We start from the raw sequence: 26,922 nt of genomic DNA on the forward strand, positions 1-26,922 counted from the left end.
AATGCACCAGCGACGTTCCAGAGATTGATTAATATTGTGGTGGGTGATGTTCCAGGGTGTTCTGCATATTTGGATGATTTAATTTTGTACTCGTCTGATTGGACAAACCACATTAAAACTTTGCGAACACTTTTTGAGCGATTGGCTTCAGCTTCCCTAACACTGAATTTGTCAAAGTGCGATTTTGCAAAAGCTACTGTAACCTATCTTGGAAAACAGGTGGGTGGAGGTCAGGTGCGTCCGTTGGATGCTAAAGTTACAGCGGTGGTTAATTTTCCAACTCCAGCCACACAGCGTGAGTTGCGCCGATTTTTGGGTATGGCCGGATATTACAGAGCATTTTGTAAGAATTTTTCTTCTGTTGTTGAACCACTTACTAAACTGTGCAGTCCATCTAGGCAGTTCCAGTGGTCTCCTGCTTGTGAACATGCATTCCAGAGTGTGAAGGTGCTTTTGAGTGAAGCTCCTGTTCTTGCTGCCCCTGACTTTTCTAAGCCGTTCCAACTAGAGGTGGATGCTAGTGCGGTTGGAGCTGGTGCAGTGCTTTTACAGGAGGATGGCTCTGGTGTAGTTCATCCTGTTTGTTACTACTCACGCAAGTTTAATAAACATCAGTTAAATTATTCTACAATTGAAAAAGAAGCTTTGGCTTTACTGTTAGCCCTTCAACATTTTGATGTTTATGTGGGATCAAGTAATTTGCCAATAACTGTATTTACTGACCACAATCCCCTGGTGTTTCTTTCCAGGATGTACAATCAAAATCAATGACTGATGAGATGGGCGTTGCTAATACAAGATTACGTTCTGGATATCAAACACAAGAAAGGTGTACAGAATGTGGTCGCTGATGCGCTTTCACGTTCATAATTTGATTATGATATTGTTTGTTGTATATAGTTGTTTGGTATTAAGGTAATTTTCGCACATTAACGTTGCTCTTTTGGGGTGGCGTGTTACGTGTCAGTAGGGCACGTATGTTTTTTTTTGTGTTTCTTTTCTTTTGCCCTCTTCTCTATCCTATTTTCTCTGCAGGTTGTGTTGAACGCTGCATGGCCGTGTCTGCCGTCCAACTGGGATTGCTGCTGGTTGCTAGGGGGCGGTCCTTGGCACATAAATGGATTCACCTGTGAGAGTGTCGGTGTGGGGGAAGCTTGTAGTTTGTTTGGCTTGTGAGATGTTTGGCTGTGAGGTTCTAGCGCTTCGGCGTTATTTTGTATATGTAGCCTCTGGGTTTTCTCGCCCTGTCTGCTTCCCCACCTAATTAGTTCTCTCTCTCTTTTGGTTCTCAGCGATGTGTGGACAGGTTAGACTGGGCGCGCCTGTACACAACACGTAGGTTAATCTCTGTTAGACACACTAGGTAAGGGGCGAGTGCCACTGCTTGTTTTTGTTTTTCTCCTTTATGGTTAGGTTAGACCTGGCTAGGTAGGTAAGCTGTTATTTTCTTTTCATTTCTTTGGCACCGTCCTTTGTCCACCTTCGCCTGGTGAGAGCACATTAATACAAATTAATACAAATTTACCCATTCTAAATCAATCTAATTCTAATAGTTTAATGTACGTTTGTACTTTCATCCCTGTAAATGTTACTGTTTTATACTATTTATGCCTTTAAAAGCATTAAATGTTCATTGGTTAAATATGCAATTCTTGTTGTCCTGGTCTTTCCCTTCCATCCACCATCACACACCCAATGTTACTCCTCTTTACCCCTAGTTACATCAGAGGGGAACGTAACATACCTATACACATTTTTATACGTATTTTTGTCATAAACGTATAATTACATATATCCAGAATATGTTGTTATAACAAATATGTATTTTTTAAAATAGAAATAGAGATAAACAGAGTTAAACCAGGGGTCCTCAAACTTTTGCAGAAAACTAAAGATAAATGAATGAACCAATGAATGAATGAATGTTCAGTGTTCTGTGTTCTGGTAGTTATTGTTAGACCAGTGCCGCCCCCTGGTGGCCACATTTCAGATTTGCTGCATTTTTATCAGGGAAGAACTGATGAGTGGAGCATCAGTAAAGTTTCACAATGTTCTCTTCATCCAGACTCATTCCCACAATGCAGTTTTCCCTCAGATGCTGTGAAAGAATTTTATTCAATCAAATAGAGTTATTAATGTTAGTCTAGTCTAATTTTATTGATATGATTAAAGTTCTATATTCCAATACAACATCAGTTATTTTAGCAACAGTTTCTCCTTTGCTCTTTGCTTCATCTCTAGAACTTCTGGCACAAGCTGTCCATCAATCAACACTGATTTTCCCCACAGGTGTGTAGATACATCTGGGGATGCACTGGGACACATCATCAGTGATGTTTCCTGAGATCCTTAGGTGTTTCGGGTCTCACAACATCAGACACCCTCCCTCAGGCGACCCAGCCAGGGCTGATCAGACCCCGACTTGTGTCCCAGCAGCTTTGGCCCACGTTTCGGACCTTTTGATCCAAATCCACCTTGAGGCTCTCTCTGCAGCCTCTGTAGCGGACTTGATAGCTCTCCTTTTTGCAGCTCCTGTGACGCCAAGGAGGGTATAGGTCTTGCATAGGGAGCGGGCTGCGAAGCCTCGACATCCCACCTCTATTGGCACACAGTGGGCTTTCCAGCCTTTCCTTTGACATTCCTCTACCAGCTCTTGGTACTTGAGTCGCTTGCGTTCATTAGCCTCTTCCATGCGGTCCTCCCAGGGGACTGTTAACTCCAGTAAGAGTACCTGCTTGGATGAGAGAGATGTAAGCACCAGGTCTGGTCTTAAAGAAGTTGATGTCACATACTCTGGGAACTTGAGCTGCCTACCCAAGTCCACTCTCATTTCCCAGTCTGATGCAGATGAAATTAGGCTGGCTGGTGATGTCTGCTGTGCTCGTGGCTTTTCTCCAGCTTTTACGAAGGATACTGACCTCTGGCTGTGGATGTGCTTGTTGTTGGCAACTGCAGTGGAAGTAGTCTCAGCCACTACCCTCAATACTTGGTCATGACGCCAGCGATAGCGGCCTCCACTGAGGGCTGCTGGGCAGCTGCTAAGGATATGTTCCAGTGTGCCCCTTCCTGGGCAGAGAGGACATGTGGGTAGGTCACTTTTTCCCCAGGTGTGCAGGTTGGCTGGACTGGGTAGCACGTCATACACAGCTTGGACCATGAACTTGATGCGCTGTGGTTCTGCCTTCCAGATTTCATTCCAGGTCAGCTTCCTTTCCAGCGCTCCTTCCCACCTTGTCGATGCTCCCTGCTGCTGCATGCTCACCATCCTGCTGGTCCTTTTATCTTCAACCCCTGCCCGCACCTCCTCCAGGACAAGATGACGTCTGTCCTTTCCCTGGGCCAGGTCGCAGCGTGGCTGAGGAATAAACCCCAGTCCTGTTCGTCCAATGGCCACCGTGCCCAACAGAGCCCTGTGTCTTAGCCGGGACTCTGCCAGCTCCAGCTCCTCTTGAACCTTGAACTTCCTGCCTGTCTTTACCACTATGCCTGCTGCTGCAACTCTGGTATCACTGGAGTCTTGATAGACTAGTGCCTCTCTCGTGCGAGAGACTCTGAATTCCTCCTCCAGGCTGCTGAAAGGAAGCTGTAGTTTGTTGCTTTTTCCATACAGCGCTGCACTTGTAAGACTTCGTGGTAGGCCCAGCCATCTTCGGAGATAGGAGCTGATCTTTCTTTCCATGGTCTCCACAGTTGACATGGTCACCTCGTACACCAGCAAAGGCCAGAGGATACGGGGCAAAATGCCATGTTGGTATAGCCATGCCTTGAACTTTCCGGGAAGGCCGGACTTGTCCACGGTGGACAACCAGGCTTCGAGCTTCTTGATGGTGGATTGGACTGATGCTGTGTCTCTGAGGCTACAGTTAAAAACCTTGCCCAGGCTTGTGACTGGTTTTTCAGTGATGGATGGTATTACCACACCATTCACAGAGAAGCGGAACTTGTCCAACACTTTCCCCCTCTTCAGGACCATGGACCTGGACTTTGATGGTTTAAAACTCATCCTTGCCCAACTGATGAGCTTTTCCAGGCCCTGAAGGATCCACCGGCATCCAGGCACAGATGTAGTGGTGACCGTCAGGTCATCCATAAAGGCTCGGATGGGGGGCTGTCGAACTCCAGACTTGGACAGGGGGCCTCTGCACTCTGTCTCAGCTGCCTTCACCAACATACTCATGGCAAGGGCGAACAGGATGACTGAGATTGTACAGCCTGTAATAATCCCTTTCTCTAGCCTATGCCAGTTGGATGTTGTGCTACCTGAAGTCACTCTCAGCCTGAAGTTCCCATAGTAGTTCAGGATGAGGTCCTTGATCTTATGGGGTATGTGGTAGTGGTTCAGAGTGATTTCTACTAGCTTGTGGGGGACTGACCCATATGCATTAGCTAGGTCCAGCCAAAGCACTGACAGGTCTCCATTCCCTTCACGAGCCTCTCTGATTAGCTGGGTGACCACTCCAGTGTGCTCCAGGCAGCCAGGGACTCCAGGAATGCCACCCTTCTGTACTGAAGTGTCAATGTATTTGTTCTTCAGGAGGAAGTCTGTCGTCCTTCTGGCAAGAACACTGAAGAAGATCTTTCCCTCCACGCTGAGAAGTGAGATGGATCGGAACTGCTCCAGCCTAGTTGAGTTCTCCTCCTTGGGTATCCAGACGCCTTCCGCCTGCCTCCACTGATCTGAGATGGTCCCCCTCCTCCAAATCACTCGCAGCAACTTCCAGAGATTTCTGAGGAGGTTTGGGCAGCGTTTGTACACCTTGTAGGGTACTCGACTGGGTCCTGGAGCAGAGCTGGATCTGGCTGCTCTTGTCACCTCCTGTACCTCCTTCCAAGTGGGTTCTGAAGTGTTAAACTCTATTATTGGGGCCGGGACATCCAAGAGGGCTCTCTGTGGTCCAAGCCCTTGCTCTCTATCTGGGTCACTGAGAGTGTTGTGTAAGAAGTTGTCCACTTCCTCTTGGGAGCACTCAAGCCGCCCACTCCTTTTCTGTCCTAACAACTTCCTTGTGAATCCAAAGGGGTTAGCTAGGAAGGAACTTCGCCTCCTGGCTCTCTCCATCCTCCTTCTCCTGTGCCATTCAGCTCTACGTAGGGACTTGAGCTTCTTCCGGATGGTATGTCGGAGCTCTGCAAGGGGTGGCTTCTCCTCCTCTGCTGCTAGTTTGAACTGCTTTGCTAGCATGCGCAACTCTTTCCGTAGTTCTCGGATCTTGTCTGCCCTGCGGTTGTTGCTGAATGTGGGCTTGCTGGACTTGGGTTCCTCAACCCCAAACCTTTCTGCACCGAAACTTGTAATGATGGTGGTCATGTACTTGAGTCGACCTTCTACATCTCCCTTTGCTGCTGAGTTAATAATCCTAGATGTATCCTCATCGAATTGTTGCCACAGCCCATGCTGCTTCGCTTGAGGCCACTTAATCTGATGGTTCTGGACTACTCTACTCGGATTTGGAGTATTTCGCACTTGGAGGTTCTGGGCTCTGTGGGTTGTCTCCGGGCCGGGCCCCTCCTGCGTCTCACCAGGCGTTAATCCTGTGCGTTGTGCTGCATTCTCCTGCTCCAAGCATTTCATCCGGCTCTGATGGATTTTTAAGCCTCGATTGTTCTTACAAATCTTGCCGCAGATGCATCTGTTTATCATAATCGAAGTTCCATTATCCAAAGTCGTCATTGTTAGGTCCGTCCTATTGGGGTGCTCATCCTCCCCCCCTCTCAGGCTCCCCTGGGGGTATTTCTCCGTGGGTTGATCTGTAGCTTGTTTGGGTTCTCCCTCACAGGAGATGCAGGTCGGGGTGCTAACCCTTCCTGCCCCGGATGCCGTCTATCCGTGCTGTCACTGTCTTTCCAGTTGTCACCAGTCTTTCTTGGTTGTCACCCAGTCTCTTCCTGGGAGTCACTGGTCAAACCAGTTAAAGGTGTGTAGATACATCTGGGGATGCACTGGGACACATCATCAGTGATGTTTCCTGAGATCCTTAGGTGTTTCGGGTCTCACAACATCAGACACCCTCCCTCAGGCGACCCAGCCAGGGCTGATCAGACCCCGACTTGTGTCCCAGCAGCTTTGGCCCACGTTTCGGACCTTTTGATCCAAATCCACCTTGAGGCTCTCTCTGCAGCCTCTGTAGCGGACTTGATAGCTCTCCTTTTTGCAGCTCCTGTGACGCCAAGGAGGGTATAGGTCTTGCATAGGGAGCGGGCTGCGAAGCCTCGACATCCCACCTCTATTGGCACACAGTGGGCTTTCCAGCCTTTCCTTTGACATTCCTCTACCAGCTCTTGGTACTTGAGTCGCTTGCGTTCATTAGCCTCTTCCATGCGGTCCTCCCAGGGGACTGTTAACTCCAGTAAGAGTACCTGCTTGGATGAGAGAGATGTAAGCACCAGGTCTGGTCTTAAAGAAGTTGATGTCACATACTCTGGGAACTTGAGCTGCCTACCCAAGTCCACTCTCATTTCCCAGTCTGATGCAGATGAAATTAGGCTGGCTGGTGATGTCTGCTGTGCTCGTGGCTTTTCTCCAGCTTTTACGAAGGATACTGACCTCTGGCTGTGGATGTGCTTGTTGTTGGCAACTGCAGTGGAAGTAGTCTCAGCCACTACCCTCAATACTTGGTCATGACGCCAGCGATAGCGGCCTCCACTGAGGGCTGCTGGGCAGCTGCTAAGGATATGTTCCAGTGTGCCCCTTCCTGGGCAGAGAGGACATGTGGGTAGGTCACTTTTTCCCCAGGTGTGCAGGTTGGCTGGACTGGGTAGCACGTCATACACAGCTTGGACCATGAACTTGATGCGCTGTGGTTCTGCCTTCCAGATTTCATTCCAGGTCAGCTTCCTTTCCAGCGCTCCTTCCCACCTTGTCGATGCTCCCTGCTGCTGCATGCTCACCATCCTGCTGGTCCTTTTATCTTCAACCCCTGCCCGCACCTCCTCCAGGACAAGATGACGTCTGTCCTTTCCCTGGGCCAGGTCGCAGCGTGGCTGAGGAATAAACCCCAGTCCTGTTCGTCCAATGGCCACCGTGCCCAACAGAGCCCTGTGTCTTAGCCGGGACTCTGCCAGCTCCAGCTCCTCTTGAACCTTGAACTTCCTGCCTGTCTTTACCACTATGCCTGCTGCTGCAACTCTGGTATCACTGGAGTCTTGATAGACTAGTGCCTCTCTTGTGCGAGAGACTCTGAATTCCTCCTCCAGGCTGCTGAAAGGAAGCTGTAGTTTGTTGCTTTTTCCATACAGCGCTGCACTTGTAAGACTTCGTGGTAGGCCCAGCCATCTTCGGAGATAGGAGCTGATCTTTCTTTCCATGGTCTCCACAGTTGACATGGTCACCTCGTACACCAGCAAAGGCCAGAGGATACGGGGCAAAATGCCATGTTGGTATAGCCATGCCTTGAACTTTCCGGGAAGGCCGGACTTGTCCACGGTGGACAACCAGGCTTCGAGCTTCTTGATGGTGGATTGGACTGATGCTGTGTCTCTGAGGCTACAGTTAAAAACCTTGCCCAGGCTTGTGACTGGTTTTTCAGTGATGGATGGTATTACCACACCATTCACAGAGAAGCGGAACTTGTCCAACACTTTCCCCCTCTTCAGGACCATGGACCTGGACTTTGATGGTTTAAAACTCATCCTTGCCCAACTGATGAGCTTTTCCAGGCCCTGAAGGATCCACCGGCATCCAGGCACAGATGTAGTGGTGACCGTCAGGTCATCCATAAAGGCTCGGATGGGGGGCTGTCGAACTCCAGACTTGGACAGGGGGCCTCTGCACTCTGTCTCAGCTGCCTTCACCAACATACTCATGGCAAGGGCGAACAGGATGACTGAGATTGTACAGCCTGTAATAATCCCTTTCTCTAGCCTATGCCAGTTGGATGTTGTGCTACCTGAAGTCACTCTCAGCCTGAAGTTCCCATAGTAGTTCAGGATGAGGTCCTTGATCTTATGGGGTATGTGGTAGTGGTTCAGAGTGATTTCTACTAGCTTGTGGGGGACTGACCCATATGCATTAGCTAGGTCCAGCCAAAGCACTGACAGGTCTCCATTCCCTTCACGAGCCTCTCTGATTAGCTGGGTGACCACTCCAGTGTGCTCCAGGCAGCCAGGGACTCCAGGAATGCCACCCTTCTGTACTGAAGTGTCAATGTATTTGTTCTTCAGGAGGAAGTCTGTCGTCCTTCTGGCAAGAACACTGAAGAAGATCTTTCCCTCCACGCTGAGAAGTGAGATGGATCGGAACTGCTCCAGCCTAGTTGAGTTCTCCTCCTTGGGTATCCAGACGCCTTCCGCCTGCCTCCACTGATCTGAGATGGTCCCCCTCCTCCAAATCACTCGCAGCAACTTCCAGAGATTTCTGAGGAGGTTTGGGCAGCGTTTGTACACCTTGTAGGGTACTCGACTGGGTCCTGGAGCAGAGCTGGATCTGGCTGCTCTTGTCACCTCCTGTACCTCCTTCCAAGTGGGTTCTGAAGTGTTAAACTCTATTATTGGGGCCGGGACATCCAAGAGGGCTCTCTGTGGTCCAAGCCCTTGCTCTCTATCTGGGTCACTGAGAGTGTTGTGTAAGAAGTTGTCCACTTCCTCTTGGGAGCACTCAAGCCGCCCACTCCTTTTCTGTCCTAACAACTTCCTTGTGAATCCAAAGGGGTTAGCTAGGAAGGAACTTCGCCTCCTGGCTCTCTCCATCCTCCTTCTCCTGTGCCATTCAGCTCTACGTAGGGACTTGAGCTTCTTCCGGATGGTATGTCGGAGCTCTGCAAGGGGTGGCTTCTCCTCCTCTGCTGCTAGTTTGAACTGCTTTGCTAGCATGCGCAACTCTTTCCGTAGTTCTCGGATCTTGTCTGCCCTGCGGTTGTTGCTGAATGTGGGCTTGCTGGACTTGGGTTCCTCAACCCCAAACCTTTCTGCACCGAAACTTGTAATGATGGTGGTCATGTACTTGAGTCGACCTTCTACATCTCCCTTTGCTGCTGAGTTAATAATCCTAGATGTATCCTCATCGAATTGTTGCCACAGCCCATGCTGCTTCGCTTGAGGCCACTTAATCTGATGGTTCTGGACTACTCTACTCGGATTTGGAGTATTTCGCACTTGGAGGTTCTGGGCTCTGTGGGTTGTCTCCGGGCCGGGCCCCTCCTGCGTCTCACCAGGCGTTAATCCTGTGCGTTGTGCTGCATTCTCCTGCTCCAAGCATTTCATCCGGCTCTGATGGATTTTTAAGCCTCGATTGTTCTTACAAATCTTGCCGCAGATGCATCTGTTTATCATAATCGAAGTTCCATTATCCAAAGTCGTCATTGTTAGGTCCGTCCTATTGGGGTGCTCATCCTCCCCCCCTCTCAGGCTCCCCTGGGGGTATTTCTCCGTGGGTTGATCTGTAGCTTGTTTGGGTTCTCCCTCACAGGAGATGCAGGTCGGGGTGCTAACCCTTCCTGCCCCGGATGCCGTCTATCCGTGCTGTCACTGTCTTTCCAGTTGTCACCAGTCTTTCTTGGTTGTCACCCAGTCTCTTCCTGGGAGTCACTGGTCAAACCAGTTAAAGGTGTGTAGATACATCTGGGGATGCACTGGGACACATCATCAGTGATGTTTCCTGAGATCCTTAGGTGTTTCGGGTCTCACAACATCAGACACCCTCCCTCAGGCGACCCAGCCAGGGCTGATCAGACCCCGACTTGTGTCCCAGCAGCTTTGGCCCACGTTTCGGACAATACAGCTCATTTTATATCTCTTTCTGCAGACCATATTCGATTGTTCATTGATAAATTAATCATATTTAAACACTTTTTGATCATTTTATGCTTTTCTCTGGTTATAAGGTTATAAGATGAACTGAAATAAATTCAGATTTCTTCCTCTTAGTTATGACCCTAGTACTAAAAGCTTTCTAGCATCGTCCCTGTTGTTAATTTCATTAAGTATCCTGGTATATTTTCCCCTCTAAATGATATAGTGACCAAAATTTAAATGGAATTTTATCTTAAATTGTCTCATTTTTACACCAGCACTATTTGATCTGGTTAAAATGGACACTTTGTTTCTGCGCTTGCTGTGGTTTTGGCAGGTAGAGAGATAGATAGATACTTTATTGATCCTGAAGAGAATTTAGCAGCCAGTAGCAGCTACACAAAACAACACAGTAGAGCAAACAACCAGAACAGAACAAGAAAACACAGTAAGAAATATAAGACTGTGCTAACTGAGGCTTGAAAAATGATCTATATCTAATAAGATATAAATAAAACAATGCTGTATCATCAAGATAAGTATCTAGCATGGTCAAAGAATAAATACAATAATATATAAATACAAACAAAACAAAACTATAGGTGTGAAAACAGTAACTGCACTCGTATTTGGACCAAAACAATCAAACCTAGACCCACAAAAGGAGGTGGATCTTGGTTTGGTTTCAAACCAACTCCAAAACGGTTCTGTTCACGGTAAGAATGTAATCTCAATGTGAACTGACTATTAAATATACCCCTAAGGTTTGAGCTAAACAGCTTACTAATTACCCAGATAATTAATACAGTTAGTAAATAATGCCAGCTCTGCTGCCCCTCCATGTTAATCTGTTTTACAGTGAACATGGTATACGTAGCATTCCCTGCTCACTGCCAGTGCAGTCCAGACAGCTCTGACCAATCAGAGAAGACATTGTACTTGTTTGGTTTGTTGGGGAGCATTTTTGTGCTTTTAGGTTTGTGCCTGTGTGAAAACAAACCAAATCTATGGGGAAAACAACCAAAATAAATGAACTGATTCGGACCTGAGAAACAGACTACAGGTGTGAAAACACACTAATTGGTTTAATTTCTCTAATTCCCTAATTCAAAATCTCTCTTCCCCCACCAGTTGTTATCTGGGACGAGCTTAAATCCAAGTTCTTTTTCTACATTTGGAAAGTTATCCACTACACAGTGTAGTAAAATAAAGGGAGGTCTCTTTTTCCATCATTTAAATTATATACCCAAGCTTTTGTCCTTCATCCACTGGCAGTGTGGCTCAATCCAAGCCTTCGCACATCATGGTTCACCATTGAAGAGGCTATAATTTCAGACCAATAATATCATATTTAATATCCACAAGTTTAAATATCCATTGAGAGATTCTCTCTACAACAAACTGTCTCTTGTAGAATGTCTTTTTTCTGTTAATTAAATCCCCCCTTTTTCCCATTACACTGATAATATCATCCTCTCCTCACTCCTTTATCCTCTTCTTCTTTCACTCTTATCCTCCCCTTTACCCCAGTGAGAGTTTAACCCTAAATGTTCTATTCAGTCAGAGCGAGAGAAGGAACGATTCTGAACTCCTGAACCTGACAGACTGGTTATGATAGACTGAGCTGTTCTCATACGTTTCTGTAAATAAACTCAACTCAACTCTGAACATCCAGATTCCTGATCAAATATACAGACTCTGATTTACAGGATCTTCTTTCTGATCATTTCTGCAGTCTGACTTTTATATCTTCTAAAACTCTGATCCACCAGATGGTGTTCTGGAGATGTAGATATAGATTTATTTAACTCTATATGCACTTGATGATCTCTCCCCTCTGTGATTTATGTTTTCTAGGAGAATCAGGGATTTTTATGTGTTATTTCTGGTTCTGTCCATCACTCTCAGTGTTCTGGAGACAGTTTAATTCTGATAGATCAACACTGAGAGAGAAAAGATTACGGATAACTCCAGATCTATACCTTTAAGCAACATTTCAAACCTTGATTTATCATCATAGCAGTGAACTCTACTACTGTCTGCTTTTACAGCTGCAGAACTCATACTGGATAATCGATGGATCCCACCTGTACACTGTACAGAAGAGTCTGGATCATAACTCTACTGGACCTCATTTCCATGGAACTATCTACAGTCTATTAAAGCCAGCAGCTGGAATTGACTTTATTTTCTTCTGGTTTTTAGCTGCACTTTTATAGAAGGGCTGAGGAATGAGGAACGGTCTGTATTTTCCTTTTGTTCAGAAAGAGAAAACCAGTTGAAGCACATTTTACTCCCATCAGAACAAAAACACATCAATCACCATAGAGAGCAACGTCCAATCAGATTCAGCTGTAGCTCATTATCATACAGAGATTAAAAACAGTTTAAGAGGAAGCCAGTATGATGTACAGTCTGTTAGACTATAAGGTAGAGTAGAGATTAGCACACTGCTAGCTCATTTAAATGTTTTAAATGTTGATATTAATGCGTTTGTGATTTGACCTTCTTTTCTGGGTCAGGCTCGATAACATAACATCAGTTCAGTATAATAAAGTGAACTTATTCAGAATCTAATCAATCCTGGATTCTGAAACCTTGATCATGAAAATCATGCTTGTTCATGTGATAATTAAGAATCTCACTGGAGATAATGAGATATTTCAGCTAAAATATCACAGAAAATATTAGCTTGTATTTAGCAATATTCTCATTTAGAAAATCTTGTAAATCAGAGGATTCCGTGATGTTCAGGAGAAAAACACAACATCTGAACACAGAACAGAACCTATAGGGTTCTGACCATATTTTAGATTTTTGAAAACCCCGTTCATTTCTGAAAACTGATGTTAGATCCAGAGTCTAAATATGAGCAAACTGTAGAAAACAGAATAACGCAGGACTTCAGTGTCCAATTATTATAATACTGCTTTCAGCTTCACCTTAGAAACTCATAAATACGACTTTCTAGCTCATAAATACGACGTGAATCACGTTCAGATGCTTTTCCCCATTTCCTTCTGTCTTTCTGTTTTCAGATCCTCTGTCTGATGATGACGAGGGTGGTGAACATTGTTCATGATGTTCAGTAGTTTACTCCACTGATGTGAAGACGTTCCAGTTTCCCGCTCTCCCTCTTTTTAACACTGCTTATCAAAAACACTACAGCACAAAAGAGAATGCTGCTCCCACAGTTTCTGACAGATCTCCAATAACCCCACCCTCCTACATCTTCATATTTCAGGAGAAATCTCATTTAGTTCTATTTCTACATTTATTGCTGACAAAGTGCATTCATACCACTTCAGAAAAAATGTTTATTAATCAATTATTATTATAAACGTCCAAAAACATCCAAGAACCCTAATTAGTGAATTTATCTATTGAACACCCATTGCTGACATTTCAGCTATAGACTCCATAAGCAAAATATTCCAATATGTATTTACACAAATATAACTAACTGTAATTACACTGTTTATTACACTGTAACAGAAACAGTGTAAGATGCTGTTAATCTACATGTATTTTCTGAACCACAGACAAAATCACATTTAACTTGTTTTACTGAGATGAGAAGAATCTAATCCTACATTTAATTACAGGAAATGGTCATTTGACCCCAGTATAGAAGAGTATGTGTTGAGTGATTTATGTGTGTTTCTCTGTAAGGCTATAAATGATGGTGAAAACATATTTCCACTGTGATCAATAAAGACTATCTATTAATCTATACTGAGCTCTATGACCTCATAGTGAAGACCGTACATAATAAGACATAAGTATATAAAGTATAGATTTAGTACAGATTTTATAGGTAAAGTAGAGATTTCTACTATTTTATGTTTCAGTAAGTCAGACAGAAGAAAGGTTAAGTGTATCAGAATTATTTTAAAAAATCAGGATTTACAGAAAAAAAGTTATTTTGGAATAATAAACACTCACTTATGTCTTAATCCAACACTGTAGTGTTATACTGTACTGTACACTCTTTTATTCATACACACACTTTAACACACTTTAAATGCTTGTTCTTTTCACTAGAAAGATAAAAACCTGCTGGATTACATTTCTGTCTCATAACTTAAATGTTTGTTCTTTTCTCTGGAAGGATAAAAACCTGCTGCAGCACGTTTTAGTCTCATTTAATCATCATTACTGTGGTTAAAGTACTGAACCCCATAGCAGCAGTGTGAGCTGTTGTTGTAGAAAATCGAGAAAAAGGAGAAACTCATTAAACGTTAAATGTTTTAACCATCGCTGTCAACGTTAACGTGCTAAAGCATGCGATTAATCTGTAACATATATTTTTTTATGTAAAATTAATGATTGTACCAAGCTTAGCGCCAGTTTCCTCCTTAATTTCCTCTTTATAACAGAGGCTGGTGATGAACAGCATCAGTGGTTTTATTTAGCAACGCAAACACAGCATCACTACTGTCGAGTTCACAGGTTAAAAACTATTTATTTATGTAGAAATATGAATTAAATCTCTCTCACACGCACAGCTGCTCCTGTTTCCTGCTAAAGCTCTTCATTAAACACTTACTCAGCACATTAAAATATACTCATTTAAAAAGACTAAACCCCCAATCTACAGCATCATTACTGTCTCCTTCCCAAAACTACAGAGAAATATCAGCATTTAAAGAGAAATCCAGAGTGAAATGGACTTTGGGGGAAGTAGTGAAACATGATAACCAGTATGAACTTTTGTTAAACAGCCCAACTCCATTCTCCCCCAGCATTCTGAAATACAGCACTTTTAGCTGAAGCTCCCAACAGACTTACAGTGCTAACAACTACCATCTACCTTCAGAGCAGAGTAATGTAGAGAAATCACACTCATATCATATTATTATGTGATAAAGACAGTTCACCTCATCACCATAACCCCGGGGACATTAGTGAGTGGGAGTGTAGTTGTGTTTACTGACCTCCTGTTCCTGTCTTTAATAAAGCTGTAGAGCCCAAATGGATCCAGTTAAGAGGCTGTTTTATCCCACCGGGAGGATCCACTGATGGGGAGGGAAAGGGGATCACTCTTCTCAGGGGAACCTGTAGAATAGAAATGAAATAGATATGTATAAATTATAGAACATGACCAATCATATAATAATACTTACTGCTAATAACTGTTTGAAGTAATCTAGTTTAATCAGTAATACAGAACTGGGGTTATTTTGGGATAATTTACCCCTCCATAAAGAATTTAGTCTCCTGGGGGCGGGGCTTCTGCTCTATATGCCCTGGGTTTTTACCCAGCAGGGGTTCTTCTCCCCCCCAGTCTATATCATACCATCAGGCTGATGTTCTAGCTGCTGGTAGTAAGAGTGGGAGAATTGGGTTGAGTTAAGGGTAGAGGCTTGTAGACGTTTCTACACATTTTCTCCAGAGTGAAGAGTCTGAAACTGGTGTTAAAGAAAAAGTATTTGCCCCCCACAGATTTCTTTTGGTTTTCCTTTTATGTCATAACAATATTTTTTAACTTTAATATCAGACAAACCTGAGTAAATATAAAAAGCACTTTCTGAATGATAATTTTATTTACTAAAAGAAAAAAAATCAAACCAATCTAGCCCTGTGTAAAAAAGAATTTTCCCCTAAATCTAATAACTAGGTTGTTCCACGGCAACAACTGCAATCAAGCTTTACTGATAACTGATAACGAGTCTTTCTCATCACTGTGGAGGAATTTAGTTCCATTCTTCTTTACAAAACTGTTTTAATCATGATAAGATCATCCACAGCATCTCAATCAGACTTTAACTAGATCCTCCAAACCTGCATTTAGATTATTAATCCATTCAGAAGTGAACTTGTTGTTCTGTGTGCTTTGGGTCATTATCCTGCTGCAGAACCCAAGTTACTCCTGAGCTTTAGGTCACTAAGCCACTGCATTAATTCAGATGAACGATGATTGGTTAAAAGAACTGGAAGGAAGAAAATTAGTGGGAGCAGTTCTTTTAGATCTAAGTGCTGCGTTTGATGTGTTGAATCACGATTTGCTATTAAAAAAACTAGCCTGTTATGGGATAAATCCAACTGTAATAGCATGGTTTAAAAGTTATCTTTCGGATAGGAGTCAGAGGGTTTACTACAATGGAAATTTGTCTGAGAGTAAAAATGTAAATCTGGGAGTACCACAAGGAAGATGTCTTGGGCCATTATTATTTTCGATATACATAAATGACTTGCCTTTAGTATTGAATGAAGCCAGGCTACAGATGTATGCAGATGATACTACTCTTTATGCATCAGCTACCAGAGTTAATGATCTTTCTAATAGGTTGAATAAAGAACTAAAATCAGTAACAAGGTGGATCAGTGAAAATCAACTAATACTAAATATATAAATATATTATATTTGGGCATAAATCAGTTGGATTAACTTTGTTTATCCAACTGATTTATGCCCAATTTTTTTGTTGTTTTATTTGGATCCTCATTAGCTGCTATTGCTACAGCAGCTAATGAGGATCCAAATAAAACAATAAAACAACAATAAATAAAACTAAGGAACAGATGGCCAGATATTCTCCTTCAGGATTTTCTGGTAAACCAGTACTGGAATCAACAGAGGAACTGAAGCTTTTAAACTCTATATTTGCACTAATGTTTATACGGGTTCTGATTCTACTGGTTCTGTCATTCCCTCTTTAATCTCCCATCATATCTAACTGGTACACTCTCACTTTTATATTGCTCTATTGTCTTTTGTCTCTTGTCTCATATACTGTATGTCTATATGACCTTGTTTAGTGTTTATTTCATTCTTATATCATTTATAATTTGATTTAGTTGAATTTTAGTAAACTATCACTTTATGTTTTTTGGCTGTTACTTTGGGTAGGAGAGTAACAGAAGTATAATACTCTGGATTTCCTGTACATGTACTGTATTAACAATAAAACTAAAGCTACTTGACTACATGTGATGTGCATGTTCTCTAATTGTGTGTATTTCCGATACTCTGTAAGGACTGGGAGAAATCATTTTACAGGTTCCAACACTTTCATTACTGTATTTGAGTATTGTTGCTCTAGTGATGTGTAGTTAAAGGATTCATCAAAATTTCAGACACTGAAACATTTCAGCCAAAACTAAAAGTTTTCCACCTAAACCCATAAAGCACTTCCTTCTTTTAATGTGAAATGTAAATAAAGAGATTGATAAAAAATCGAGCAAATTAAAAGCTAAACACAGCTTCCTCTAAAACAGCTGCCTCGTTTTTCACAGGGATTCTTTTACAACATGAAAAAACTCCTGAAAATCTGCTGCATTTCTGTCTAGTAAAATTCAAATGTATGAGCTTCAACAAGATTGCAAAATTAAACTCAAAATGAAAATATTTTATAAGAATATTTAAAGATAAATATTGATCCTACCTTTCTATTTCCCGTGTTGTAACGCAGTGTCTCTTTCTAAGAGTATGTCTGAGGTGTGATCAGATTACAGGAAGTGTCACATGAGCTGGTTAGACTGGTTTCAGATTGGTTAGTCAGATTTTAGAATGTTTTCAGGTGTGTCTCAGGTGTGTCTTCATATGATCACAAAACAACACAGCATAGTCTCCATCTAGTGGCCAGTTATCAGAGAAATCTAGATATAAATGATCTACAATGTTTTTAATGCGTTGAGAACAAAGTAACTTAAAATGATCAATGTAAAAGAACATTATTTTCCCATGGAGGTCTGGATTTGGAATCATACATGGGTGCAGGAGGGACAAGGACACAAATGCAAACGATTATAAATTTAATAACAAAAACAAACACAAAATAAACATAAACTTAACTCAAAAGTCCAGGGGTACGTTTCCCAAAAGCGTAGTTGCTAACTACGTTAGCAACTTACATAGTCTGGACGATGCAGCTGCGACGCAGGTGTTTCCCAAAAGCGTGGTTGGAACTATGGAGGAAACCACGTTAGTAACTTACATAGTGCGAACCTTAGTTAAGCTACTCAGGTGTTTCCCAGAACCGTAGTTCCAGCGAATGTTCGCAACTACCATGGTTCAGCTGCGTCGTTCCAACTACAGCTCTAGACCTGTCGTTAGGAGCTTAGTTCCTGGTGGTTAGTGCAGACGATGCACGGTAGGATTCAGAAAGCTGATAAATCACATTAATATTGCTGCACGAGGATTTAAGATGTCAAGTGTACCTATTTTTTTAATGTTTGTGTTAATTACATTAATTGAGCCACTTCACTTTTACCAATGTGCGCCCAGGTAAAATAATAAAATTCAGTCCTTTTTTTAATGTATGTCTTTAACATTTAGCTTTATTTGGCAAACATGAATTCAGTGTAGTGAAAAGAGAAGTGCTCTTTAGCTAAAATGTATTTTACAGTCTTGGAAAGATGTATGTCAATTATTCAAGCAGGCATCTCTTGAGTAAAGATAACTTAATGATGTGAACATTTATGAAATAGGTAATAATTATTTTTTTTAAACCCACTGTGCTATATGCACTCTGTGAATAAGATATGCAATAAGCAGGTGTTTTGAATTACCTAATTATCCTCCGGAGGTAACAGGGCCAGACAGAGTGTGAATAAAGAAAATTTATTATTTAGCCAATACAACGTGTTTCTAGGCCTATACAAATGTTATCAATTAGTATTTGTTAAATAATATATTACAGGAAATACGTAGAAATATGTAGGCTACATTAATATATATGTAAAAAATAATAACATTAATTGCCATTATGAAAAAAAACATTATGAGAATAAAACCACGACTGGGATTTGAACTAGGCTTCCATCCGGTGTTCTGACGAGTTTTGCTACCCTGTCAAACCGTACTACCCTAGTGCATATTTAATTTTTAAATATAAAATTGCTAGAAAAAGCCCCATATTTAAACATGCTTTCGGTAGAATATTTGGAAAGCCTGAATCAAAATATCAGGAGACAGTTTAGGGTTATTAGGGGTGATTATAAACCTTATTTTTTGTATTATTGCTAACTTATTATTACTTTCATTATCATCAGCTGTCATTTACGCATTTGTAATACTAGAAATAATGGCAAGGGGTTTCTGGTTGTTTAATGCAACCAAAATAACAGAATAACCATAAAAAAAACAATAAATTAATAAAAAATGTTTCCACGCATGGGCGCTGGTGTTGAGAAGCACATCTCGATGGGTTGCACAATTCGACAGAACACCGCGCGCTGCACCGTCGTAGGCGCTCTGCTGAACCACTGAGTAACACATTTCTCATGTCTCATTTTAATAAGACTCATTCAGAATGGTGATTATTTTATTTAAAAAAAATATTGCAATAGCAAATATGTGTATGTTTTTTTAAGTAACACTGTCTGTTACAAATAATAATTAATATATAGCAATTATTGTGTACATTTTACTTGCAGTTCATTGTTATTTTATTAATAGTATTGTTGTCCGTTATGTTCTGGTGATAATTACAATATAAATAGCCTAAATGATACATTAGAAACATATTTTTGGCATAATATTTTAAAGATTGTGAGTTTTGCACGTTTTCTGCTGGGAAAGTCTGGCCGAACACGTTCATCCATCCCTGTATGTTTTACGTCTGTCAGTGGTCCTCGTGTTTTCCGTTACTCCTCAGTCCAGGGGTGCGTTTCCCATACAACGACGGAGCCTAGCATTGAACTAACGTGGTAACGATGCATCGTTAAACTAACTAACATCTGAAGTACGACCGTTTCCCGAAACCATCGTACTTTGTTGGTACCACAGAAGTCTGAACTATGTTGGTTTAAACCACCGTGGTCTTAACTAAGGTGTTTCCAGATGACTAAACAGTATGCAAAAGCAGTATGTGAGATGGGGTAGTGTGTCCGAATGCGCAGTAGTCGAGTTTGAGTACGTGAAAAGTTCCCGGATGAAGTACTGCAATCCCAGCACACTTCACCCGCTAATATTTCCCACAATCCACCTGGAGCCGCGCTGAGCTGAGGGACCCGGCAGTGAGTGGAGGAGAGGAGTGGAGAGAGAGAGAGGTTTATGAGGTGAGGAGATTCAGATATTTAAACTGTTTTGGTTGTTTGTGATATCAGGCTGTAAATGAGAGATTTATGAGGGTTAGTTTGAGTTAAAGTAGCGAGTTATAGGTGTGAGGGTTTGTTATTAATGCTGTTGCAGACAGAATAACTTTAATTTCGTATCTGAACTGCTTTACTGAGCAGCGTTAGCCCTGTGCTACTGAGATCAGTTAGCTTAGCTAGAGTTATCAAACTTATCATAACTCTTTATTAATCTTCTGTTCTACAACACCAGCGTTTACTAACTCACTACAGCCCTGTATACTGCTGCAGTGCTGAGGAGCTGGGGCAGGTTTAATTTAATACCGATCAGTCTGTATAAACTCATCTGAGAAAAAAGGCTGCTGATATCAGAGAGGCTTTTCAACAGACAGACAGACAGACAGACAGACTGGTTGCCAAAAATCACATTAATAAATTATAACCAAAATCTGACCATTTCATTTAGTTTTATTAAATAGCTAGCTAACCAGCCAGGACTGTTAGACTTTTATGTTGTTCTGAATTTATATTATATTTGTTTAATGACCAAGCTAAACTGATTTAATCTGTGTGTGTTTCAGATTTAACTATTCTGCCAGTAAAGAGAGGAGGAAGACGAAGAGAGGGAGAAAAATGAATAACGAATAAAATAAATAAATAAAACAATTGAAGAGACTTGTGATTCTTGTATTTTGTGGGGAATTTATTTAATGTGTAAATATGCAAGTGAAGGAAAAAAAGTCTATTAAATAATATAAGTAAAATATTTTTGAATTTACATTTTATTGTCAAATCTGATCCCTAGTTTTCCCGAAACTGACTGGTTCTATTGATAACATTTTTGGTAGCATATTTAATTTATATCTATAAGTTGGCCTTTATGTTTAACACTGTCAGTAAAAGATAATGTATAACAGTAAGGATCATGTGTTTAAATATTTATGATAGAAAAGGTGAAATGGCATGAATTAAATAACATTTTGGTATTTACCTTTGAAACTTTCTGATATTTGTTTTATTCCATTAGCAAATATACGTAATGAAAGCTCCTTTAATATTAAATATTTCAGATTTGAGGAAAATATTAGTTTTAAGTTTTATTTACAGTCAGTGTTTATTAAATAGGACAGGTTGGGGTTTATTTGTTAATAAGAGCTGATTAATGAGGGGATTTTAATGAAATTATTTGGGTAAAGCTCTGTAAAGTGTGCCGCTGGTTAGGAGGGGTGAGAGGTGAAAGGGCGTCAGAGGTAAGGTGGTGGATGTAGTGCGTCCGAGGCTGCGTGCCGTACTGCGGTCTGGCGTACTGAAAGAGCGTACTGCTTTACCCGGCGAGAAGCGCGTACTCACCCCAAAACCAGTACGTACTGCTTAAGTACACAATTTCGGACTATATATAGTGGTGGACACGAACAGGAAATAGGACACACCTGGGACAGGGGGCGGAGCTACAAATGAACAGGTGAGCAACAGAGGAGGAGACACAGGGCCGCTCCTGATGAGGAAGCAGATGTTCTCCTGAAGAATCTCCTCCCAGACCTGGATTAAAGCGTCAGTAACTGCTGGACAGTCTGTGCTGCAGTGTGGAGTTGGTGGATGATGTTCCAGATGTGGGGAACGGGGGGGAATGGGGGGGTCGGTCCAGAGCTTCAATGCCTTCATCATGCAGGAACTGCTGACACACTTCAGCCACATGAGGTCCTGCACTGTCCTGCATCAGGAGGAACCCAGGACCCACTGCACCAGCATACGGCACTCAGGCTACATCTGGAGAGCACATGGAGGTCTGTACTGCCCTCCAAAGAAATGCCTCCCCACACCATTACTGACCCACTGCAAACCGGCCATGCTGGAGGATGTAGCAGCAGCAGCAGCAGAACGTTCTCCACGGCGTCTCCAGACTCTCTCACGTCTGTCACATGTGCTCAGTGTGAACCTGCTCTCATCCGTGAAGATCACAGGGCATTAATGGTGAATCTGCCCATCTTGGTGTTCTCTGGAAAATGCCGAGCGTCCTGCACGGTTTTGGGCTGTGAGCACAAGCCCCATCTGTGGACGTCGGGACCTAACTCCACCCTCATGGAGTCTGTTTCTGACAGTTTGAGCAGAAACATGGATATTAGTGTCCTGCTGGAGGTCGTTTTGCAGGACTCTTGCACTGCTCCTCCTGTTCCTCCTTGCACAAAGGAGGAGCGAGCGGCCCTTCTGCTGTTGCCCTCCTACAGCCTCGTCCACGTCTCCTGGTGTACTGCCTGTCTCCTGGTGTACTGTCCTGTCTCCTGGTGTACTGGCCTGTCTCCTGGTGTACTTTCCTGTCTCCTGGTGTACTGGCCTCTCTCCTGGTGTACTGGCCTGTCTCCTGTTGTACTGTCCTGTCTCCTGGTGTACTGTCCTGTCTACTGATGTACTGTCCCGTCTCCTGGTGTACTGTCCCGTCTCCTGGTGTACTGGCCCGTCTCCTGGTGTACTGTCCCGTCTCCTGGTGTACTGGCCTGTCTCCTGGTGTACTGTCCTGTCTCCTGGTGTACTGTCCTGTCTCCTGATGTACTGGACTGTCTCCTGATGTACTGCCTGTCTCCTGGTGTACTGGCCTGTCTCCTGGTGTACTGCCTGTATCCTGGTGTACTGGCCTGTCTCCTGGTGTACTGGCGCTGTTGATTTGGAGGAATGGTGTAAGGCCGGATAGGATTAATTTGTTTGCGTTTGCACTCGTTTCTCTCCATTTCTTCGGGTCGGCGACTTTTTACTTCTGTTGTACTTTACTACTGTTTGTACTTCAAAGCGTAAAAAACAGCCAGAATATGTTTAAATGCTCAATAAAAACATACAATGTCTAGATTTCACTCCGTTTTCCGCTCTGAGTTCAGCTGATCTAGTGGATTGCCATTCCGTTTATATAAAGCTACATTATTCTGTTCAGACTTCAGTAAGTATGGTTTGTTGTGATTGTCTAGTCTAACCACACCCACTAAATTGGGTAAATACATGTGTAATGTTTGAAATATTTGTTGCTAATATTAATAAACGTCATTACATGGAACAGCAGTTAGTCTGTGGTATTATTTTCTATGAACTTTGCTACTAAAATGACACCTTGAAAAATGTTCCCCGCTTTATTGAGGTTCTAGAGCATGTATTACTTTTGCAGTACTAATGTGTCTTATTTTATCGTTTTTATACATACAGTTTTTACAGCAGAAAACAGAGTTAAACTGGAGTGGATTTAATGTACAGGGCCATCTCTGTTGTTCACATTGCAGAGTACCTTGCCTGGTTCCTGACCCATGAAGCTCCTTAAGCTCATCTACAAGTTGTTTCCAGGTACAGATCTGTGTAGTGTTTGGGATCAATGGATAACTGGATTACTGACTGGCCAGTGGGGCCATCGCCCAGGGGCCCTTGAGGTCAGGGGGCCCCAAGGGGGCCCTGGCTTAAAACATTTTGCCATGCTATTGGTCCCCTTATGCATGAAAATGGATGAGGTGTTGTGGCACTGCTCTTACTTCTGGCTATTAGGGGTCCTAGGAAAGAGGGAGGGCATATTTTTAGACGGCCCTGGTTATGAGAGCCCGTACCAGGGGGCCCTAGAGAAGAGCAGGGATTACCATTAGAGGGCATTTGATCACGAGGGCCCCAGCTATGGTGCACTTGACTTTCATAGAAGTCGTTTACCAGGTGGGCCTGGGCAACTCTTTGCCCAGGGGCCCAGACTATTCTTAATCCGTCCTTTGATCAATGGTACAAAGTTGGTTTTAAGACATACCACACAGAGCTGATTGTTTCTGGGCAGTCCATTGTTGGTGCTATCAAACATTTGGACAATGTTATTCTTAGTAGCTGGTAGCTGTGGGTCTTCCCGATCTCTGTGCTTATTCCACAACTGTTGATCTATAATCTTAGCTCATGCTGACTAGCTAGGACATGAAAAAAAAGTCTCCACCTGGATTTAAGTAAGTAAATGATGTGGGGTTGGTTGGTTGATGCTGCAGTTGGTCTGCAGGTTTAGGTTCAGCAACAGTATGTGCTGAAAGAATGAGGTCAGATGACTACCTGAATATACTGAATATAGACCAGATTATTCAATCAATGGCACGGCCATATTCCAAGATGACAATGTCAGGATTCATGGGGCTGGAATTGTGAAAGAGTTCAGGGAGCATGAGATCATCATTTTCACACATGGATTGAGAGAGAGTTCACCACAGAGTCCAGATCTTAACCTCATTGAGAATCTTTGGGGTGTGCTGGATGGAGAAGAGCTGCTTTGTGCAGTGGTCAGACTCTACCATCATCAATGCTGCTGCAAGATCTTGGTGAAAAATTAATCCAGCAAAACTGGATTGAAATAAATATTGTGACGTTGCAGAAGCTTATTGAAACAATGCCACAGTGAATGCTAACCAACTGCTGAGTCTCCTCCACTGATGAAACTCTCAGCAAACAGTTGTCCACATAGAAGAACAGCTTGACTAAGAACCTTTCATTATCTTCAGGTTCACTGTTTAGGATATCACCAAGCACAACAGGGACTACAGGTAGTTCCACAGGGAAGAACCTGCCACTCATAGATGTCAGGTAGCTTATTTTTCTCATTGTTACGCAAAAGAAATCTCAAGAGGGGGTTGTTGCTCTAGTAGTACGCACACCTCATAAAACATCCTCTGGATTTTATCACTAATGGCACCACTATGTTTCCTGAAATGCAACAACACACCAAGAAGTGTGGGGCTCAGGGTAGGAATAGGCAAAGACAGAGACATCTAGCTGGTTGACCCTTGAAATGTCCATCCTAGTCGAGTTTGGATTGCAGCTTGCTAAGCATCTTAAAGTAATCAGCTGCAATTAGCAGCAAAGGTGAAGCTGAATCTACAAAATGATTGTAGAGGCTAGTCTCTGTAATGTTGGTTCCCCTTTTTTGAGGGTAGATGCCCCAGACATTGACTATCTGGAAGGATTTCTTCGGTTGAACAATAAGAGAGACTTGGAAAACAACCATGGGTCCATGGTCCAGGTTTGGACATCTTGTACAATACAGGGGTTGGAGAATGAAACTGAAACTCCTGGTTTTAGAGCACAATAATTGATTGTGGTGACGGACAGTTCTGGTGGAAACAGGAGAGTTGAGGTGCACATTGAATTCTGCGTGATTTGATCAGCCGTGGTTTTATGTTTTTTGGATACAATCCGGGTTAGCACCCGAACATCCCTTTCAGACAGCTTCCTCTTACAGCATCCACAGTTAATCCTGTTGGATGTGGTTGGTTCTTCTTGGTGGTATGCTGACATTACCCTGGATACTGTGGCTCTTGATGCATCACAATTCAGCAGTGTGATGAATTTCAAGGGATTGAAATTCCCTTGAACATGTTGTGTTCAATAAAACCATGCAAACATATATAATGTTTTGTGTGCTTTTAGTTTAAGCAGACTGTGTTTGTCTATTGTTGTGATCAGAACACATTTAATGACCAATTTATGCAGAAATCCAAGTATAATCCCAAAGGGTTCACATACTTTATACTTTTTCTTGCAACTGTAGGTACTTTATTGATCCCAGAGGGCAATTCTGGAAATGTCTAGAAGTGTAGTCATGAACTTCTTATGATGTCGGTCAGCATGACCATGACCATGATGCTTTGGCTCAGTTTACTTGACTTTACCAATTATTTGCTACCAAAACAGTAGAGAAACCATAACCTCTGTGAGGTGCAGGATTATAGTAACCAAACATTTACAAATTAAAGGTCGAATTTTGCACATAATGCCTTATTAACAGATAAACTTTGAATTAATAATACTTTTTATACTGCAAACTAGTACTGACTGTTCCTTTGACTTACACACCACAACAACAGCATTTACATTAGCATTAGCATTAGCTTAGCCACACTGCTACACAGATTAGTCTAACTTCTATACAATATTAGCAACTGACCAAAGTGCAGTAATAGTCTGCATTAATAAGTCAGTAGTATTTAAGAGTACTCACAGTTTCTCCAAACTCTTTCTCAGGGTGCTAGATGACGAAGGTCTCTTGCTCTGTGGCTGGCGTTGTAAACTGTAGCCTCCTTTTTTCTCCTCTCGTTTTCTTTGTCAGCCACTGCACCAAAGTCAGGAAGTTCAGGGATTAAAAGTGAAGCACACTGGAGCACAGGAGTACGTAGCCTCCGTCCCATCAGCAGTTGGGCTGGGCTGTAGCCATGGGCCATGGGTGTGGACCTATATGCAAGAAGTGCTAGATAAGGGTCTTTAGCTTTACTGAGTAGCTGTTTCACAGTCTGAACATGTCGTTCAGCCTCACCATTGCTCTGCGCGAAATGTGGGCTACTAGTGACATGCTGAAAGCTGTAATCCTCTGCAAACTTTGCAAACTGTTGGCTGGAAAACTGTGGGCCGTTATCCGAGAACAGAATCTCTGGAATGCCATGTCTGGAAAACATAGACCTGAGATGCACAATGACATCTTCTGATCTGGTAGGCGTAAGCTGTGCCATTTCCACAAATCTTGAGAAATAGTCTACTACCAAAAGATAGTTGTTCCCTTTGAATGTGAACATATCAGCTCCTAGTGTTTGCCATGGTCTCGCAGGAGTGTGTTTACTCTTTGCTTGATGCATATTTTACAGTTGTGAACCAGATCCTGCAGCTGTCCACTCAGACCTGGCCACCATACAGGCTCTCGGGCTCGTAGTCTGCATCTGTTAATTCCTTGATGCCCCTCATGCAATTTCTCCAAATCTGAGTTGCGCATTGCTGAGGGAATAACTAATCTAGACTGTTTTAACAAAAGTCCATCTTGAACTGTTAGAGTGGCTCTTTCCGGCCAGTAATGTCTCACTACCCCTGTCGTGTTGTTTCGTTCAGGCCAGCCTTGTTGACATAGTCTCATGACTTCAGAGCAAGTGCTGTCCTCTTTCAGCTGATTTCTGAGTTCAGACAGGTATGTAGCACTTACTGGTAGGCCTTCTAGAACAGAATCGACGTAAATGTTAGTGTCCTCCATGGTATCTGAATCAGAACTGTGGACACTGTTGGTTTGTGCAACAGGTAAGTGTGACAGTGCATCTGCAGACATTAGTCCTTGCCTGGAGTATGGGTGATAGTGTACAGGTATCTCATTAATCTCAGTCGAAACCTTTGTATCCTTGGTGGAAGCTCTGACAGCTCCTGCACTCC

General features: G+C 42.8%; 3 protein-coding genes across 3 annotated transcripts in view; 1 reads left to right on the forward strand and 2 right to left on the reverse strand.

Moving 5' to 3' along the window:
- The window catches only part of LOC125785661 (sodium channel subunit beta-1-like), a 493,013-nt gene that overhangs the window by 214,966 nt on the left and 251,125 nt on the right, over positions 1 to 26,922 (forward strand). The window lies entirely within an intron of this gene.
- LOC125784858 (uncharacterized) lies at positions 2,379 to 5,998 on the reverse strand. Its single transcript, XM_049468816.1, has one exon. It carries the CDS (start codon positions 5,669 to 5,671, stop codon positions 2,411 to 2,413), a length of 3,261 nt encoding a protein of 1,086 aa, XP_049324773.1. The 5' UTR covers positions 5,672 to 5,998; the 3' UTR covers positions 2,379 to 2,410.
- LOC125784860 (uncharacterized) lies at positions 6,005 to 9,624 on the reverse strand. The gene has a single exon (XM_049468819.1). It carries the CDS (start codon positions 9,295 to 9,297, stop codon positions 6,037 to 6,039), a length of 3,261 nt encoding a protein of 1,086 aa, XP_049324776.1. The 5' UTR covers positions 9,298 to 9,624; the 3' UTR covers positions 6,005 to 6,036.

This window comes from Astyanax mexicanus, chromosome 1, assembly GCF_023375975.1.
Source record: "Astyanax mexicanus isolate ESR-SI-001 chromosome 1, AstMex3_surface, whole genome shotgun sequence".
Classification (NCBI taxonomy): domain Eukaryota; kingdom Metazoa; phylum Chordata; class Actinopteri; order Characiformes; family Acestrorhamphidae; genus Astyanax; species Astyanax mexicanus.

Bases quoted from the DNA above. Each gene is read 5' to 3' on its own strand.
- LOC125784858 (XM_049468816.1), bottom strand. From the start codon at position 5,671: ATGACGACTTTGGATAATGGAACTTCGATTATGATAAACAGATGCATC.
- LOC125784860 (XM_049468819.1), bottom strand. From the start codon at position 9,297: ATGACGACTTTGGATAATGGAACTTCGATTATGATAAACAGATGCATC.